The sequence below is a fragment of the Phaenicophaeus curvirostris genome, chromosome 1 (genome assembly GCF_032191515.1).
Source record: "Phaenicophaeus curvirostris isolate KB17595 chromosome 1, BPBGC_Pcur_1.0, whole genome shotgun sequence".
In the NCBI taxonomy this organism is placed as follows: Eukaryota; Metazoa; Chordata; class Aves; order Cuculiformes; family Cuculidae; genus Phaenicophaeus; species Phaenicophaeus curvirostris.
Window position 1 is genome coordinate 201,469,483 of NC_091392.1, and position 20,844 is coordinate 201,490,326.

Here is a 20,844-nt window from a genome sequence, read left to right on the forward strand (position 1 = left end):
ACTTCCAGGGAGTGCAGCGAGAGCAGCCCTGCCTGTTTGGGAGGCCTGAAGGGTCTCCCAAAGGAGAGAAAAAAACATTTATTTTTAACCCTGAAGCGTTGTTTTCTTTCTACAGAAAACAACCGTTTTAAATGCTGAGTCACGTTGTACATGCTGGTTTAGTGCTATCACCTACTCTGTGAGCAAGTCATGAAAACACCTAGATTGTCACTAAAAATAACAGCCCTTAAGCTTTTATATCCATCAAAGTAATGACTATTGCAAGCCATAAACAGTATTGTAGTTACTGTAGGATATTGACACTGGCTGCAATTAGAAACTAGGCTTTCGAATTTCTTACTGCTTTTCTCTTTTAAAAAAAAATTCAAATGCACACATGAGTCGGGCACACAAAATGACATTAAACTCCCAGTGTGAGGACAGAACCCTGACACAGGGCAAGATTTGAGTGCAATTTCTCCTCCAGATTTCTCAAATGTCTTAAAATGATAAGCCTGTGGAGGTGAGACAAGATCTATAAACAGAATACTTAAAACTGCAATGCTGTTTTTGGTTTCTTACAATGGCTTATTCACAGAATGTGCAACGGACACATAATTGCTGCTCCTAGCAAAGGCGTATTAGGGAAAGAGGGCAGGAAGGGGTGTGTTTCTGTCAACTCATTCCCTGCAGTATTACCCTGAGACTGCAGTGTCACAGGTTGATCCGTGGTAAGCCTTTGATTGAAAACTTCTACTTTAACTGTTCAGAGGGTTACTTTGGAGGGAGTTTGGGCACTAATATTTTTAGTGATTTGAGTAGAAATTTTGGTAATACTTATATTAAAGCTTCCCCTTGAGTGTGGAATTCGCAGATACCAAGCTCATTTTGGTAGGCTATTCTTAGCACTTGGAAAACGGGATGAGTTTCTAAATGCCTACAGTTTTCAGGTACTGTTTCTGCCCTTCTTTGCTCGTGTGGCTTTTCTGTGTTGTAAATAATCTTTTGGGGTTCAGCCTCTGTTATGGCCCATGCTGACATGCACAGTCAAAAATGGAGGGTAAAAAGGGTTCTCTTGATATCTGCACAGCAAATCGGAGACTGACAAATCTCCGATTAATTCAAATTTAACAACTGGATGCGGCCAAGGTCGCCAACAAACTAGAACACAACTTGGGTTCGATCCGATACACCACAGTGCCAAGGAAAAAGAAGGTACAGTAAGAGAAGTGAGAGAAAGAAGTAGCAGGAGAAAAAAAGACAAATTGTCACCACTCCAGTGGGGTACAGCGGTTCCTCAGGAGAATGTAGTCCATCCAGCAGCAACTCCTCCAGCAGCAATTCTTCAGGAGCATGTGGTCAGTTGAGCAGCAGCGTTTCTTCAAGCCAATTCCATGGAGCGGTGGGCGCAGGCCATGCCTTCCTGGCAGGCCCTGTTAGCAGGTGCCAGGAGAGCAGTGCCTGCTTCAACACCTCCCCCTCTCATTCTTAACCAGGAGTCACAGAAAAGCCCCTCAGGCGCACGCAGCCCTGCACTCAGGCCAGGTTTGAGACACAACAAATACAAGTAAAGAAGTCGGTCTTTACAGCCTCTTTAGTTAAGATCAGCGCTATTCGATACCCACTCACTGAACTTACTGATTTGTTTGGTGTAGGGTCAGGTTGTAGTTCTCCAGAGCCCCAAGAGGAGGGAAGAAGCAGCGTTTGCAGCAGCATCAGTGTTCGGCAGCTTTAGCAGGAGCTACTCTGACATAAGTTAACCAGATCTGCCTGGATCTGGAGCACTGACTGACCATATTTATTATTTTTTAAAAACGCTTTGAGCTTCGTTGTCTGTTCTGCGAGGACACCGTCTGAAATTGTAGGTAAGTGAGAGATTCAGGTGTACAGCTACAGAGGCTCCAAACAGCAGCTACTTTTCACTGTCACCACGTCTTTCATGGTACCTAAAAACTAGCTTGGTGTGCACCATCCAGAGGCTCTGCTGTCCCTAAATGGCACCAAAGAGAGCAGCTGCATATAAAGTGACTTGCTATAATACTGAACACACTTACTACACTCATTAATACCAATTTATTTTGTATGTATATGCAGCTTTTTATAAGCATTTTTCTTAACTACGTCACTGTCATGAAATAATAAAGTTGCAAGTTGTAGTTAGTGTAATGTTGGTTAAAACAGGTGTTCAGCCATTTGTTTTCTGCAGCAATTACTTGAATCTTGTTTCCGTTAGGTAGTGAAGCCTGATATGTTTACAGAATTGCTTTCGTCATTTTGCAGGGGTTCCCCTGTCTTTCTTCCCAATCCCAAGAAACAGCACACGCTCAGCAGTCAAGCAGATGTGTTGGGGGTGAAGTATTAGGATGATCTTTATCGGCACCAAAGCATCAAGTGACAGGCAGCTTCCTTTCTGTTTACATCACTTAGCTGACAGCTTGCGTGTTTTGCGTATTCCTCTCTAATTTCTGTCTCGAAACCTGTTGCTATCGGCTTTATTGTCAGAAACTTAAATCTTTCTGAACAGCAGTTTACAATCATAAATCATCACAGAAAGAGGCAGCAATCCTGCCCTCTCTTCCCCTTTTAACTTAGATGATTTAAACATCCCTGGGTTATGTCTGCAATTATCTTTGTATTTGCCAGCAAGGGTCATCAACATTTGCACTAATCACACTGTCCCAGCTGTTCTACTTCCAGTTATTTTTAATTGTGCTGCCTAAACTTGTAATAAGCTGTATTTAAGTTTGAGGTGGAATATAAAAGATATATGTAATAACACATTTATTGTATTTTTTATATGTTACAGATAGGACTAGTCCTATGCACAGCGAAAATATGTTGCCATTTATAGTTTAATACTTGAAGTAACTTTTTAAAATGGGCTTTTATAAATGAATTAAATACAAAATCATATTGCTTTGCCTGGAAGTTTTTGTCATGTTTTAATTGTATTGTTGAATTTCCCTGTATGTATACTTTTCCATAAACGTTATCTTAAGCCATTTATAGCCATTCAAAGTGCATTCAAGTTTTTGTACATCAGTGCTCAGACCTATTCATACCTCTCTGAAGTGTAATTCATATTTAAATAAAAACATTGTACCATTTTAGGCCTCTTTTCCAAAGTGATAAAATATTAATGGACTTGACACTTGAATTCATCGGTGAATGCATCAACTTAATAAAAGTATCTGACAGAATCTGAAAATGGCTTAATGATAGTGTCTGTATATCGGATCAGGGAGACGAACTGCCTGCCTGGGAAACACTAACCATTCCACAGCTTTGAGCTCCAGCTCAAAGAAACCTAGGATTACAATCCTTCCTGCCCCATTTTCCAGGTCACTTGGTCTTGAGAAGGGAAATAAAAACACTCTCACTTGTGGCACTAAACTCCTTCTGGGCACTAAACACAACTTAAAAATCAGATTGCCACTCAGCTCTGTTCCTTTTGGATCAGAAATAATCTCTGTAAGCGAAGGCAGCAACGCCCAAGTCCCCACTGACACGACAGACATGCTGGCATTGAAATTCAACAATGCTTTCCAGGAAGGTTTAAAAAAAATGGAACATTTCACAATCTGTGAGTTCCATCCTCAAATACCTAACATTGCAATTCTAGTTCATCTTAGTCCTTGCGTGCCTGCTGAAGCAAGCACTGCCTATTGTTAGCTGTGTCTTAAATACTGATGCATACAGAAGTCGCCCTTCAGAAGGGAGAATCACCAGTTAAGGGTCATCTGGTCAGTGCCAGCCCTTAATCCCTTTCAGCGGAGCAGGTGCGTGCTCCCAGCTTTCAAAAGGGAATCAGTGAAGCTGGACATCTGGTTCAAATCATCACTGCAGTTGGCAACGAACGCTGTTTTACAGAACCCCCCTCACGAACAGAAGGCAGGCAGATGGCAGACAGCCAGAGAAAGAATTCTCTTTTTCTAAAGGGACAACAATAAGAAAACACACACCATTCTGTAGGACCACTTTTAATGTAGGAGTTCTTATGCTGTGAAGTCTCACTTCTCATCGACCCTTATTCTTCTGAATTACAAAAGTACCAACAGAGGTACAACAGGAGATCAGCGCATTATACGTGTCAAGTATAAACGCGCCGTATTACTCACAATGTCCACTTTTTTGTCACATTTAAGTGGTTTAAATCATCGCTGATGTATCTGTGCTCGGGGAACTTGGCTCTTGTCAGGCTTTTGAAAGCTTCCCATCTTGCACGTCTCTGTTCCGTGTTATGTTTGTACTCCTGTTCCCGTGTGAGGTAAGATCGACTCAGCCAATATTCATTCTCCGCTTCGATTTCCAGCCTTCGGATCATTGCTTGCTTCATGGCAAGGGTAACTGTTCTTGGTCGCCTGTATTTTCCAATCCATTGCTTTCCAGGGATTCTCTTCCGGAATAATATTGTTGTTAAAAACATTATGCCTTAAAATACAGAAAAAATATTATATTAGGGAGAAAAAAATAAGAATTTAACAAGAAAAATGAAAAATGTGCACACACAGACTCCACTGCCTTTTAGCTGGTTGTTCTGAAGTTCAGAACCTGATACTCGGAGCCAACCATTAAATACAGCAGACAGTACAATGACAGACGTATTGGAAGCTTAAGACCAGAAAAAGAAATCTTTATTTAGCTGAAGAGTTTACTCAGTTATCCTTATGCTGAGATTAAAGCACATCCTCCATAAATTAATTATCAAAACCCCAGTCTCAGCTACTGTTAAACTAAGGATTTGCTTCTTTGTTCCCTCCTCAAATAGCTAACTGCATTGTCTAAACAGGGAGTATTTCCAGGTCCATCCACTAGATCGAGATCTGTTTCTCCATAAGCGTACAATAATCTAGTCTTGGTTTTAACTAGGGGAAATCAGGTTTAGTAGACAAACCAAACATCCTGTGTTAGACCAACCAGTGTTCCACAAAAAGCAAGAATACGTTGTCCTACATAACACACGCGTGTCACAAGGAGGTGACAAAGGCCAAGCTACATTTTGATTTGACACTCGTGCTCCTCATTATCCTGTTTATTAGGCCTAAACATGCCTAAATCTCTCACTACATCATATCTTAATTAACTGATAAAGTTGGCCAAGCACCCGAGCCTGCCATAACCCAGCACTGCTGCCAAGGAAAGCCGCCCCACCAAAGCCCGCACCAGGGTACAACTCTACACTGATGTTCCGCTACCTGGTCCAGCTGGGAAGTGAAGCCTCACAGATTTGTGGGGGCACGGCTGGCTCAGCCTCCACACAGCCGCCCTGTGATTAACCACGGAATCATTAAGGTTGGAAAACACCTTTAAGATCATCAAGTCCAACCCTTAATCCAGCACTGCCAAACCCACCATTGAACCCTGTCCCTGAGCACCACATCCACATGGACTTTAAATCCCTCCATCAGAGGGACCTGGGCACAAGGATCCTGGCACATGGACTCCAGCACACAGAGAACCCGGCACAGGAACCTAGGCACTCAGACCCTGACACAGGGATCCTGGGGCACGGAACCAGGCACAGGTGACACCAAAATACCATGCAAATCTCTCCAAGGTTACTCATTATGGTTTTGGAGTATTCAAGCATGTTTGGAGACTCCCTTCAGGTTATGATTTGACCTAAGACAAGTACATCTTGCTAGACAACTAAACATCATGTCTGGAGATTGTCTGCATATTATCTCTCGATACAAGACAGATTTATATGACAAGATAATTAAACATACAAACCAGCTGTGTCAAAACTTATCAATTAATTCTCACACTTACATGGAACAACTCTATTTTAGCTTAAATAAAAAATATTCTACTTTTTCTAAAAGTAACCACTTCTTGTATCACAGGGACCGTGTTGGAATGGGTCCAGAGGAGGCTACAAAGATGATCAGAAGGCTGGAGCACCTCTGCTATGCGCACAGCCTGAGAGAGTTGGGGTTCTTCAGCCTGGAAAAGAGAAGGCTCTGGGAAGACCTTAGAGCAGCTTCCAGCACCTGAAGGGGGACTGAAGGTACCTGAAAGAGGCTACAAGGAAGCTGGGGAGAAGCTTTTACGAGGGTATGGAATTACAGGACGAGGGGGTATGGCTTTTAATTGGAAGGAGGAAGATTTAGATTGGACATTAGGAAGAAATTCTTCACACTGAGGGTGGTGAGACCCTGGCACGGGTTGCTCAGGGAAGCTGTGGCTGCCCCGTCCCTGGAAGGGTCCCAGGCCAGGTTGACGGGGCCTCGGGCAGCCTGTGCTGATGGGAGGTGTCCTTGCCCGTGGCAGGGGGGCTGGAACTGGATGGGCTTTATGGTCCCTTCCACCCCAACCCCTTCTGTGCCCTCGAAGGCGGCGCAGGGCCCGCAGACCTCGGGGCCCTCGGGACCCCGCGACACCGCCCCCACTCACCGACCCCGGCAGCGGGAACCAAGATGGCGGCGGGCGGGCGCGCGGCGGCTCTCGCGAGATCTCGGGGCGGGAAGCGGCGAAGAGAGAGGCGGGAGGGCGGCGGGTCTCGCGAGACTTTGCGAGACCCGGCGGGGCCAATAGGGCGCGCGCCTCCCGCCGTTCGAAGTCGCCGCGCGCGGCCACCGGCCCGGGTTCGCCTCAGCCTCGCCTCAGCGTGTTCGCTCGGCCTGGGGTTCCGGGCGGTCCTTGCCCGCTGCTGCTGGCTCAACGGGGCTTCCCTGTCTCCTCTCCTCCCGCGGTTCCCTCCCCCGCATTCCCCCGCCCTGTCCCTCGGGGCTCCCTTACCTTCTTCCCCCACCAAGGGACTCTGCTTTCCCCCCCACCCCTTCATAGCGGGTTCCTCTGCCTTCTCCCCACTTCCTAGGGGGGCCCCTGCCCTCCTTCTTCCCCTCCCCTCCTAGAGGGTTCTCTATCCTTCCCCTCCCCCCCTCCTAGGGGGTCTCCCCTGCCTTCCTTTCCTCCCCTCCCCTCCTCCTAAGGGGTCTCTCCTGCCTTCATTGCCCCCTCCTAAGGGGGCTTCCCTTCTACCCACCCCTTCCTAGGGGGCTCTCCTTGCTTTCCAACTGTTGCTCCCCTTCCCCGTGAGCAATGGACGTGTCGAAAGTTTTCTTCAGGCAGCTGCGAGACCTGGCCTCGACGGTGGAGAAGGAGGTGAGGCAGCTGGAGCAGGCCCTGAACAGGGAGGACACGGGTAAGCGCTGTCCTAGCCCCTTCTGCCTCTGCCTCTCCGCAGCCTGATGCAAGAAGTGGTTACTGTTACAAAAAGTAGAATATTTTGTTTTAAGCTAAAGTCTTCATCAAAGTAACTGGTTTTTTTGTAAGTTAGACAAAATGTTCCTCTGATAGGATGTCATTTTATACCACTTTTTTTTTTTTTTTTCAAATACTGTTTTTCCAGACACTGTTACATTTGTTGTTCTTTTGGAAGTGATAATGTCTTGGCTTATGTATGATCTGTGCTGAGCAGATGTGTGTTCTTCTGTACACAGCTCTGTCTGCAGTATTTCCCTCTTTCAAATGCAAGGTCAGGCAGAGAGCTGGAGCCAGCTCCAAATTAGCAAGAATTTTGACTGTTGTGAAATTCATAATAGCTGTAAAATTGGTCCTTGGATAGTAATAGAATCTTCATAAAATTTTTGGGAAAATTTATCCATATGCATGTAGATGGGGGAATTTATTCTGTAACCAGTTCTTATCTCACTGCACGTGACTGATGGAGATCCCTCCCTCATGTTGCCCAGGCTTGCTTTCTAAAACACCTGAACAAGTCTTGGAGAGTTTATTTACTGGCATTTTCAGTATCAGCCCTGCTGCAGGGTTCCCTGGGTTGAGAGGAGAGTGATCTAGGGAGCTGCGGTCAGTGACTGGTGGTGAGGGAGGTCACAGCTGGGCACTGGGGCTGGTGGCTCTGTGAATGGGGGGGCTACATCGGGTTGGCAACCAGTCACTAGCAGGGTTCCACAGGGATCCAGTACTCTATTAATCTTCAGAGGCTGGAGAACAAGTCTTATGAGGAGCAGCTGAGAGAGCTGGGGTTGTTTAGCCTGGAGAGGAGGAGGCTGAGGGGAGACCTTACTGCTCTGTACAACTACCTGAAAGGAGGTTGTGGAGAGGAGGGTGCTGGCCTCTTCTCCCAAGTGACAGGGGACAGGACAAGAGGGAATGGCCTCAAGCTCCGCCAGGGGAGGTTCAGCCTGGACATTAGGAAAATTTTTCACAGAAAGAGTCATTGAGCAGTGGAACAGGCTGCCCAGGGAGGTGGTTGAGTCACCTTCCCTGGAGATGTTTAAAGGACGGGCGGATGAGTTGCTGAGGGGCATGATTTGATTTAGTGATTGATAGGAATGGTTGGACTCTATGATCTAGTGGGTCTTTTCCTACCTAGTGATTCTATGATTCGTAAATGACCTGGATGCAGGACTTGAAGGTTTACTAACCAATTTTGCTGATGACACAAAACTCATAGGAGCTGTTGACACTCTTGAGGGCAAAGAGTGATCTAGAGGGATGTAGATAAATTGGAGAGTTAGGCAATCACCAACCACATGAAGTTTATCAAGGGCACAGTGTCAGATTTCGCACCTGGGACACAGCAACCCTGGATATACATACAGACTGGGGAGCAGCCCTGCGGAAAGGGATCTGGGGGTTCCGGTCGATGGCAAGTTGAATGTGAGCCAACACATTGGCTGTGTGCCCTGGCAGCCGAGGGCCAACCGTGTGCTGGGGTGCATCAAGCATGACGTTGTCAGTCAGTGGAGGGAGGCGATTGTCCCGCTCTGCTCCACGCTGGTGTGGCCCCTCCTTGACTGTTGTGTGCAGTTTTGGGCACGGCAGTATAAAAAGAATATTGAGCTACTGGAGAGTGTCCAGAGGAAAGCCACAAAGCTGGTGAATTGTTTAAAGGGGAAATCATATGAGGAGCAGCTGAAGTCATTTGGTCTCTTCTGCCTGGAGAAGAGGAACCTGGCGGGGGGGACACACCTCATTGCAGTTTACTGCTTCCTCACAAGGAAAGGAGGAGGAGCTGATCTCTCTGGTGACCAGTGATAGGACCTGAGAAGATGTGCTGAGGAGGTTTAGCGTGGACATTAGTAGTTTCTCCACTCAAAGGGTGGTGGAGCATTGGAACCGCTCCCCAGGGAAGCAGTTATGGTGCTAAGCCTAACAATATTCAGGAAGTATTTGGACAATGCCTTCAGACATATGGTGTAAATTTTGGAGTTGTCCTATGCAGGGACAGGAGTTGGACTTGATGATCCTTGTGGGTCCCTTCCAACTCTGGTCATTCTGTGATTGTGGGACAGCCCAGGAGGTTCCTTGAGAGTCCTGGATTTGGGTTCCTACCTGCTGTTGTCTCTTTTCCTCTGGGCATGTGGAGACGGGCTGGTGGCTCTGGGGATGGGCCTGGGAGTTGCTTGGCAGGGAATTATTTGAGCTTCCCCTCTTATTATCCCTCTGAGTTCCTCTGTGGGTAAGCTTTTATTATAGGGAAAAAATGGAATGAAAGAGGAATCACATTCTTGCTTTTACTGTTTTCATGGATTGAGACAGAAAATGCATTTGCAGGGCTTGTTCTCTCTCTGTACAGATACCTCAAGCTTCTAATTGGATTTCTCCCTGTTCCGTGTCTTGTCACATAGCAGGCATCCTCTTTGACGTTATCTCCATTAACCTTGATTTCCAGTGAAAGAAGTAATGACTGCATGTATAAGTGAACAATTCTAACATGTGCCCAAGTGCAAATAAGGCAGAAGCATTCAACGTTTTGTTGATGTATATTTTCCAGTGATGTCTATATCACCTTTTTTCAATTCCTATTATTATTTCAAGTTAAAGGATAAAAACTTAGTGTAAATAATCCTTGACACCCTAGGGACCTGCCTATCGTACCGACATCTGCTGTACATTAATTTCTACAGTATTAGCTGCTGCAGTAAAATGGAAGCCTGTGCAGTTTCTCTGTATAATCCTGTGCAGATTGCAGTCTCGTGCCATGCAGAGGTGCCTGGTATGAACTAATTTATCTTTGTTCTTCTCCAGCTTGACACTCTGTCTAACATATGACTCCAACATCTCCAATATAGGAGATTACAATCTGATGTAGAATGTATTTGCATGCTAAAATACTAAAGCTTCTTTTTTCTTTCCAAATCCTTTTATGTGAATGTACATATCAAAGACTATGAAGTGGAATCTCCAACAAGACTCTTACATGACCTCCATTGTGAAATCAAGACTCTGAAGGTAACGTTTTAACTTGTTTCCTTCTTGAAAAACTGGGAGGGGAGCTGTTCCATAAGCTTATGGTTCTAGTTTGATCATTAAACCTCAATACAACTTTGTTACTCAGCAGTTCTGACCTGTGCGGGGATAGGACGAGGGGTAATGGTTTTAAGCTGAAAGAGATCGATATTAGGAAGAATTTTTATTTCTGTGAGGGTGGTGAGGCACTGGCACAGGTTGCCCAGAGAAGTTGTAGCTGCACCATTCCTGGAGGTGTTCAAGGCCAGGCTGGATGGGGCCTTGGGCAGCCTGGTCTGGTGGGAGGTGTCCCTGCCCATGGCAGGGGGGTTGGAACTGGAGGACCTTTTAAGGTCCTTTCCGACCCAAACCATTCTATGATAATGGTTGTGGATGACAAAGTAGTGCCCAAAAACTTTTGGGTGCATTAAAGTAGATTTAGCAGTGTTTAGCCATTTGCAATCACTTATGTTGCTCAGATCAGCAAGGGACAAAGGTAGCAGGGAAGTGGTAGCTGTGCCAAGGTGTAGATCTAGAGGAGAATGATTCTGGAACAACAGCTCCCTAGAGAAGAGCTACGCTTCTTTGTGTTCAATGACTAGCATGCAAAATAAAGAAAATCTTTGCAGAAATGTCAGTACCTTCAGCCATTCAGTTAAACTTGGGAAGAATGTTCTTTATTTCTTTAACAGAAGTAGGAAAAATAGGCTGCGCAAACGTGCTAGTGTAGAAATAAGTGAGGTAAGTCAAGATGTAAACTTGAGGTTTACTATCTGCTCTGCACTAATTCTTTGTACATAGGGAGTAAGAGGCCAAATTCATTGCAGTTATCTCATATTTTTATGGAGTAAAATCATGTATATTTGAGATGTTACCAGTAGATAGTTATTATATTGTGAATTGTCTTCTTGATTTAACTTCTGTAAGTCTTTGTTCGCTGGTACCCTATCTATTTCTGACCCTTTCTAACCCAGTTTTCAGGCATAGATAAGACCTAACTTTGCTGCTTATCCTCATCTGAATTGAAGTTCAGTACTTATTCCCAAAACACTTTATATGTAAACAACTACCATGTGGTGATTTAAAAACCAGTGTTTCTGTGTTTTCCTCCCTACCTGCGCCCACGAAGAAAGATGTTAGTGCCAGTCTTGATAAGTGTTGCTCTGAAGAACAAGCTATTCATGACTTTTTGAAGGCAAGTGAAATATTGATGCAAAGAAATGCAGCAGATCTTGGAAAAATAAGGGAGCTGTTGGGGAGCCATGGCTGCAAACCACATGGCAAAGACTCTACAGGTAATATTTCTTGACAATACACTATGTGAAAACAAATGTAATTTTCTGAATTGTTTTTCTTTAGCCGTGTGTATATTTATTTTGATTAAGAGACTCAAGTACATCAATATTTGCTTTATAATAATATCCAGAAGGTAAAAGATTCCATTGTAATTGCTGCCATAGGAATAAATCAAAACACAAAACAAAACAAAAGTTAGATTTCATGGCTTGCTTTTAAGGTAGCATGTGGGTTTTTTCTCCAGCAGTAATTATGCTCAGTAAACATGTTAGCAAACACATTTCAATAACAAAGAGTATTATGCTGCTTCAGCTTCTGATGCATGAGAATTAGTTTAGCATCTAAATTAGTTTGTATTCATATGTGATGATTCCATTAGCTTAAATCACTATCGAGGAAACTTTAAAATAATGTGCTCTGCAGCAAAAATGGGACAAAAGAAGCGCATACGGGAACTAGGTGACACATGGGAAGCAGTAGTGTCTTGATCACTGGAGGGGGCAGATCCTTAATGCAGTTAGTGCACACACACTGGTGTGGAAAACTCCAGATATGCCACATGAATTTATGATACTCCAGCTGTCAGTACTGCACATCCTGCTTTTGCTACCATGGGCCCAATCTGCCTCTAAGAAGCCTTTGGCAAGGCACACCTTAACTTTCCCCCAAGTGTGTATCCAGTCATTACATAAAAAAATTGCAGTTGTGGACCATGTTCTCCTCCAAGTTAAGCCACTACAACTGTTTTACAAAGATATGGCAGGAAGCTTTAATTTTACAGTACCTTCCTTCCTGTCCCCTCTCTGCCTTTAAAGAAGACTCCAAACAGAGCTACAAGGTTAATTTATTTTTTAAGATGTATTTTTAAGCTAAGTGTATCTGAATATACAATACCAGTACACATGAAAAGATAATGCTTCAGCCATGTTGTTTTAAATAGCACTTTCCCTGCCCCTGCTTCTTTCATCGTGCAGAAATTCACAAATATTTTGGGGTGTTTCAGTTTATCTGACTACAGAAATGTACGGATTACATGTTTGCTTATTTCTGCAGTGGATTTTTCTTGTTATCTAAAAAGCTAGCCTCTTTCATGGGTTTCTAGTTGCTGCTTCACGACCTTTCTTCAATATAGTTTTTTTGAAGAATGAGCATTCTACCACTTTGTGCAGCCTTTGCTCTTTCCCAAAAAACATTTTCAGGTCTAGTCATACTTCGTTTTAATTGTCATTTATGTTGTATGTGTTTAATGACTTTCTACTTTTGCACTGAAATAAAAGCTAATAAATATATTTAAAGTTAGCACTTCCTGCCTGCTCCATGTGGGGAATTTAATTCTATTAAAAGTACACTTCTGTAAAAATATTTTTATTTAATTTTTCCTAAAAATAATACTTTCCAATAGAGTGAAATTCTGTAAATGTGTGATATAAATATAGCTTAGCCTGATATGAGCTTTTCATATCTGTTGTGGCTTCAGGTTCAGTGGTTTAAAATGAAGGAAGGAATCTATTTTTTTTTTTTTTTTTTACAATAATAAAATTTCAATTGAGGGGCAAGTCTCAATTTATTTTATCAATTCTTAAACCAGAAACTTCTGACATAAATCTGGTGGGTTTTTTTGATTACTTTTCTCTAACAGGAGAGGAGGAAAAAGAAGTTAAAAGTGATTTGATGGTGTATGCCCAGAATAAATCTGATGAAGAAAAACTAGATGTACCTCATCTTCCTGCTTCTGCTGAGAAGCCACCGTTGCCTGAAGACTCGCTGCGTGTCCCCCAGCTTTCTGATTTTGGTCTTACACAATATGCCTTCTCCAAGCCGTGGAGTGCAGGGAAAAAGCAGCACGCAACGAATGCATATCAAAAAAATTCGAAGAACAGGACTCCAGTAACACCACGGACCTCCAGTGTTTTGCCCAAAACACCAAAGTGTATGCTAAAGATGGATGATTATGAGCGTGTGACACCAAAGCTTGAACAATTTGGCATCAGTGAACATACCATGTGTTTGAATGAAGATTATACAATATCACTTATTCATAAAACTGCTCAGTCAGTCAAGCAGTGAGTAAATTACTCAAGTTCAGATTGTTTGTCTACTGAGTTTTCTGTAGTTTCTTCTCACTGTATGAAGTTTTTGCTGCTAGTGCCCTTCTTTTTAAGCAGGTGTTGTGTTATTATCTGCTAGCTGGCTACTCCTGTGTCTTTATTCAGTCCTCTACATGTCTTCTCATGTGCCTTTTGCAGTGCCAAATGCTGCCACGAAATAAGTGTCTGATATACTCCTTCCTTGACTGCACCATGATAAGAATCTTCCATCCACAATCTATTTTCAAAGGGAAAACATGCAGTATATCTGTGACCTTTTGCTTTTTTTAACCTTGGATTTAGGGACATGTTGCCTACAGTACACATGACATTACCAGTTTAAAGATTTCAAAAGCTTTAGGAATATACACCTGGAAAAAACTTCTAAAGCATTCAGTAAAATGCCTCATTATAGCAACAGTGTATTATCACTTATGTTATCCAGCTCCCACTTACAAACAGTTACAAACTTTTTGCTCTGATCTTTTATTGAAAAGACATCACCAGATTTTCACTGCTCTAATTAAAATTAAAGAAAAGAATTTGCAGCAGTGAAGTGTAGAACACCTTAGCAGTAGAACTATTTTTCTGTGCTTCTAAGCTAATCTAAAGGTAGTTAGATCATAAAATCCCTTGGTTAGAAAAGACCTTTGAGATCAGAGTCTAACCGTAGCTGACCACGTCCCTGAGCACTTATTCTACCTGTCTCTCAAATGCCTCCAGGGATGGTGGTTCAACCACCTCCCTGAGCAGCCTCTGCCAGTGCCTGAGAACCCTTTCTGTGAAGAAATCATTCCTGATGAACCTCTCCTGGTGCAACTTGAGGCCATTTCCTCTTGTCCTATCACTTCTGTGAAGAGACCTAACACCCAGCTTGCATCCTACTTTCAAGTAATTGTAGACAGTGATAAGGTCTCCCCCCAGCCTACTTTTCTCCAGGCTAAACAACCCCAGTTCCCTCCACCCCTTCTCGAGGCTTGTTCTCTAGCCCCTTCGCCAGCTTTGTTGCTCTTCTCTGGATGTGCTCCAGCATCCCAGTACTGAGGGTCCCATGTTCTTATAGTTGGTATTAGCAATGCATTCAATTCTAAATTTGACAGTATTTAGAAGAAACTTGCTGTTCTGCAGTTAAATCTTTGGTATTCAGAGAAATTTTTCAAAAAAAGAACCCCATTCAATATAAGTAGTGGCAATAATCATTTAGCTTCTTTTCTTTTTAATTTGCAATGTAGGCACAGATGCAAAGGTCTTCAGACCCATGCCAACTTAAATGAACTTGTCGCCCAAAGATCCCATTTACTGCAACAGTTAAATTTGGAATGTTGCTTTTAATTTTAAAAATAGCTTCAGATCATTGCACAATTTAAGTTCTTTTGCTACCTACAATTTTTGTGGGTTTGTACTACTTTTCATTTTTAATGAGAACTGTATTAAATGTGATCTTCAGATAGAGGTAATTTCTAAATAGATACATCCAAAAATGTATATTCTATTTCTGTGGCTTCCAGTGAAACAATTAGGCAGTCCACTAGCAATATTTACGTATAATTAAAAAAAATCACACTGGCAGTCTTCCATATTCCTAATGATAATATTAAAATTCTATACTGTGTTAATTATAGCATGATTGCTCTTTAACACATCATCATTATTAGTGACCAAAACGGGTCGGGGGACACTAATTGTGACTAAAGTTAAAGCTGCATATGTGTTCAGAGTCAGTGGCATATATGAGAGGTCTCAACATTAAGTCATTAGAGATAAAATGTTAGCTGTCTTTTAGCTTACTTGTTGTGTTTACTTTGTTTAGAATTAGCTTGTAGTTCGGTCAGAAGTTTTGAAACAGTATAAGCATCTTGTTACTTCCAAAAAGCACCCATCTCATCTCTCAGTGAGAAGGCTCAGTGTGTTAAATAGGCCCAACACAAAGCCAGCAAATACAAACCCAAAATTAATAATAAATATAATTTGCTACACTGCATAATGGGCAGCAGAATCTTTTCCCCGAGAATCAGGTAAGCAAAAAAGTCTAGTACAAATGAGGTAGGCTTTATACCTGTCATTTTCAGGTACAAAGATTGGTAATAATTCTAAACTTCTTGGAGACAACCCTATCCTTTCGTATCCCTTGCTTGTGTCAGCCAGATCTAGTACCTACCTGAAATCAGTCTAGCAGCTGTGCATTGTGTGAAAAACACTTTAAAAATTCATCTCAAAGTTCTTAAAAAATATTTAGTATCCTCCCTCTGTACTCGGCACTGGTGAGACCGCTCCTCGAATACTGTGTTCAGTTCTGGGCCCCTCACCACAAGAAGGATGTTGAGGCTCTGGAGAGAGTACAGAGAAGAGCAACAAAGCTGGTGAAAGGGCTGGAGAACAGGCCTTATGAGGAGCGGCTGAGAGAGCTGGGGTTGTTTAGCCTGGAGAAGAGGAGGCTGAGGGGTGACCTCATTGCTCTCTACAACTACCTGAAAGGACGTTGTAGAGAGGAGGGTGCTGGCCTCTTCTCCCAAGTGACAGGGGACAGGACAAGAGGGAATGGCCTCAAGCTCCGACAGGGGAGGTTTAGGCTAGACGTTAGGAAAAAATTCTTTACAGAAAGGGTCATTGGGCACTGGAACAGGCTGCCCAGGGAGGTGGTTGAGTCACCTTCCCTGGAGGTGTTTAAGGCACGGGTGGACGAGGTGCTGAGGGATATGGTTTAGTGTTTGGTAGGAACGGTTGGACTCGGTGATCCGGTGGGTCTCTTCCAACCTGGTTATTCTGTGATTCTGTGATTAGTAAAACTCCACTCTTCCAACTTTTTTTTTCAGGTTTTCAATGTAGAAGCAAGTAAAAAGAATAATAGAATTCGGTGCAGCAACTGAAATAAAAAATAATTAGGGAAGAACAGCAGAAAAAAAATAGAAGTGTGTGAACAAAAGTGCTATACTTCTTTTTCTCCACCGTAAAACTAAAAATCATAGGGTTTCAGGTATCTATAATACTTCAAAGGCAAAACTGACTTGAAAAAATGACTTTTAACTAAAATTTAAGTTTTGTTCTTCTAAGTAAATTACACTGCATCAAGTGTATTTTTAAAGCTTTTTGTAAAGAGACTCTATATCTGGTTCTCATAGTTGAAGTAACTTTTTAAATATTTAAAATAATTTTATTAGAGACACGTTTTGTGTAAAGTTTATGGAAACTTCCACTTTTCATCTGGTATTCTCTCTTTAACTGCCTACACCCTTCTTCCACAAGAATAGTTTGGATATGAAGAAAGAATTTTTTAAATTTCAGTTTTGTGGAATTGATGTTAAATGGCTTTTCCCTGTGAAGTCAGCAAGTGATTAACATAATCTTATTCAAAGTTAAAAATTAACCTAGAAATCTTTTTGTGATCACAATACCATTAGTAAGTTAAGAGACAAAAATATTTCCTCTTATTGTTCAGGATTTTTTAGGCAACAGGCAATTTAAAGATATAAGAGACTGTACACCTAACAAAAAATTGACGAACTGGGACAAAAAAAGTTGATCCCACCCTGGACACCTTTTGTTTGTTTGCTTCATGTTGGATTTTTTTTTACTGCTTTGGATTGAAATCTCAGTATATTTGATAACTTGTGGATGGACTGAATATTTGCATGCTACACATTGCTGCAGTAGAATCATTGATGAAAAATCTATGACAAAATTGTCTTTGAATGAACTTTTTGCTTTCGTGTGGATTAACAAATACTAGAAAAGTGATTAGGTTGACAGTATTCCTTTAATTGTCATTTCTTCATAATACTTGAGAGCTAATTGAGGGGTTTGGTTTTCAGGTTTGTTAAAGATAAAGTGAATGCCTCAGAAATGACATCCAAGGAAATCATGGTTACTCCTAGGCCAAAACCAAAAGTGGCACCTGAGAACGGTAAGTTAAAAACACGTGCAATTCATAGAAACATGTGCATTTTTTTACATAATGTATTCCTAAATCTAGTTAATTTAGGCCCAGTCATTGTATGAGTAGTAATGTCTAGGAAATGAAACATTGGTGGCTTCTATGGCAAAGTTCCTCACTTCAGGATAAACCTTTGCTCATTCTTCTACTTGTATCCATCTAGAATTATGAAAAGAAGTCCATCATTTTGTAACTGCCTTATTTTAAATCCTTCAAATACTTACTTGAAATAAAAATACAGTTTTGCCAACTTAGTCTTTTTCTGAGAATACCCATTAGAGCTGCTTAAACATAAGAAAGAAGGTGCTTTAAAAGAGGCTATTGAGACTAACTTAGATCTTTCAAGAGCAGTGCTATAACTTCTGTGAGAGATGTAATACATGTGAAGAAATTGGACAAACAGTGACAATATATGAGCAGCTAGAGCAATATTGTTTTAAGTTGGGCTTTTTCTGTTATATTCAGTAGTGGGACTTAATACTTTATTTGTATCTGCTGCTTTTATGGAATTCTGTAATCTCTTTATACTAAAAATATCAGCTAAAATGATACCAGTGTTCTAGAATATATAACTTTATGAAAAGCCGATAAAATTAGAAAACCAAACTGGAGCTGGTAACATTTATATATGTGAGAGTGTGTGTATGTGTTTATTTTTATCTCTTCCCTGCCTTCTCTTTAATTTCAGCAGCTGACTGGATGGTTTCTCCTATGGTATTTGTGTTCTGTACTCCTGATGTGAAGACCCCTTCCAGAAAAAATGAGACAGTATTATCAAAGTCACCACAGCCAAATGAACTGCCTCTTCCCAGTCATACAGAAACCCCGCAGTTGCCAAAATTTGAAGCAAGATGGCTAAAACCAGAAGCTAAGGTAGTAAATAGCAATTATGTATGTTTTCACACGCTTTTTACCATAAGCAGTTTTTCACATGTCAGTTTGGGATTCTTTTCCAATACCAGTTTTTCCTACATCATTGTAGAAGTTCTTTCTAATGGTAATTTTGTATGAACATTTATTAAATGCTTTATCTAAGATTTAACTGAAGGCATTTAATACCTCTTTTGTAGGAGGTAAAGCAGAGTGAAAAGATTGAGTCGATGACAAAGAATGGTGCAACAGATAAACAATACAAAGAAGATAGAGTTCCTTTTGCTGTGAGCTCTGATGCATATCTTGACCATTTTGGAGACCCATGTCCTCCCAAAATAAAACAGTATGACCAGTTATCTGATACTCCTCCACCTCCAGAAATAACAAGGATACCAGATGATGTTCTACAGGTTAGCTAATATACTTTTTTTCCCTAAATAGTTTTAATATCAAAATAGTAAAAAGAGCTTAGTTCTATCAAATTCTGTTCTTCAGAAAAGAAAGAGTTCTCTGCTACTTACTAAAAATGCATAAACTGTAATCCTCTTTTGAGTTCTTAGATTTTATTCCCTTTTAATGTTTCCTGTAGATTCTGTCCAAGTATAATCATAACGTAGACTCTTCTAAAGACAAGAAAATGGACAGCGAGGCAGGAAATGCTACAAGATATGAGAACGATTTCACTGATTACTGTGATAAAGAGAACAGGTATGATTAAATTTTACAAATTTGGTTAAGTAATTTAATTTGGAGGAGCTACAAAGATGATCTAACACAGAAATTCATGCAGCTGCTTGCTCTTCAGCTACTAAAATAGCTCTTGTTGCTCTCACTAAACAACTTGTCTTTGGCCTGGTATCTGACTGCCTTTATTACAGAGAACAAATATTATGGTTTATTGTATGCTTAAATCCTCCCAACATCAATAAAAGTAAACTGAGGTATAGATATATTTTGCTTCTCAGCATTCAAACGTCCAGTGAATGCTTTTTTCTGAGTAAATTTAAGCAATAAAACCAAGGAAATGGAGAAAACTATAGAAGTGACATGACTGATTTCATGGTCGTTTTGGCAATGACAAAGTTCTTTGAAATGCAGAGCCAGAAGAAATTAGTCTACAACAGCTTTAAAAAGAATTCAGTTGGTTTGAGTAGAAAGAATTTTTTGTGACAGCTTAGTCAAGCGTAGATACTCCTGCCTCAATGTAATGTATATAGCACTTGGGGATAATCTGTTAAACTTGGGGTCAGTACTGATTATTTACTAAAGAGGTATAAGGAACATGTATGGAGTCAAATAATAATCACAACAACCCATAATGAGTCTGATAAAAGTAGGTATCTTAATATACCTGGAGTTGGAATCCATTTGAGTAACCAAATAGAGCAAAGCTCTTTAGCTGACCCTTCTTTTTTTCTTTCAAGATAATTAAAATTTTATTTCAGTGTTCATCTTCTGCTAGCTCAAAATATTATTGAGGCAATAAGTTCATGAGCTGTTCTGAATATATTTGCAGAGGACTTTCTGGAATTTTCAAGACAAAGATCTGAAATCAAGCTGAAGACCGTGCTGAGACTTTCACTTTCATGGATCTTACACCAAATCATAACAAGCTCAAAAGGCAAAACAAAAACACTGGTGGAAGGAAAGAGCCATACAAAGGAGAAGCTTTTTAACTGGAAAAAACTATTTACCCATGATATGGATAAACTCATTCTAGCTAACAACTTGTGCTTAATTTTTAATTGAAATTATTGGCAAAACGTATCGAGGGTTTTTAAACAGATATATGCTTCAAAGGACTAGGATAGTAGGGGATATGAAGATAATACAGTTGTTTCACTTGATTCTCATGTTTGTTGCGTAGGCTTGTGCTTACAGTAGTATGTAGAGATGTGTAGTTAGGTTGTAGTAAAGGGAGGGTCCAGTGTTTTCCTCCAGGAAGTGGGTATCTCTGGCTGTTCTGGTGACACTGTTCAGGACTTGAAGTGTAGTACTTCTGCAGTATTTGGTATCTTCAACAGAAACAAGTCTTTTTCATTGAAAGAGTAACTCCTGCTTTACTGTTTAAAGTTAGTCACTTCTCCAATACTAAGATATATCAGATGTTCCTGCATCAGCCTCTGTTACGTCTCTGTCAGACAGGCATTTCTTAAGCTGCTGTTTCTGATCATTTTCTTACATCGACATCACATCTGGAGCTCTTCCTTTGGGCAGTCTAACCTCGTTAGCCCTAAAAGGTGACTCTGACTCAAATGTGAACTAATTGAAATATATTTTCTACTTTTGTCCACAAGAAACCCCAGCTATGTATGTTTGTCTGAAGCAGTTTGCTGTTCTCAATGTCAGTTGTTCCTCAGAGTGACTCCAGGACTGCTCTGACCTGCCAATAGCTAAAATTCTGTCATTTGTATGAGGCCATGTGTGCAACACATGGAAAGAGAGAGACTGTCCCAGGAGACAGGGTGAAAATGTATG

The 20,844-nt window shown here is 41.4% G+C and overlaps 1 protein-coding gene across 1 annotated transcript; it reads left to right on the forward strand.

The window, feature by feature from the left end:
- Nucleotides 1–6,951: 6,951 nt before the first annotated feature.
- Nucleotides 6,952–20,006, forward strand: SKA3 (spindle and kinetochore associated complex subunit 3). Its single transcript, XM_069883525.1, has 9 exons — nt 6,952–7,126; nt 10,118–10,182; nt 11,309–11,474; nt 13,115–13,538; nt 17,372–17,463; nt 18,185–18,366; nt 18,564–18,776; nt 18,956–19,074; nt 19,883–20,006. Exons 1-9 carry the CDS (start codon nt 7,024–7,026, stop codon nt 19,914–19,916), a joined length of 1,398 nt encoding a protein of 465 aa, XP_069739626.1. The 5' UTR covers nt 6,952–7,023; the 3' UTR covers nt 19,917–20,006.
- The last annotated feature ends 838 nt before the right edge of the window (nt 20,007–20,844 follow it).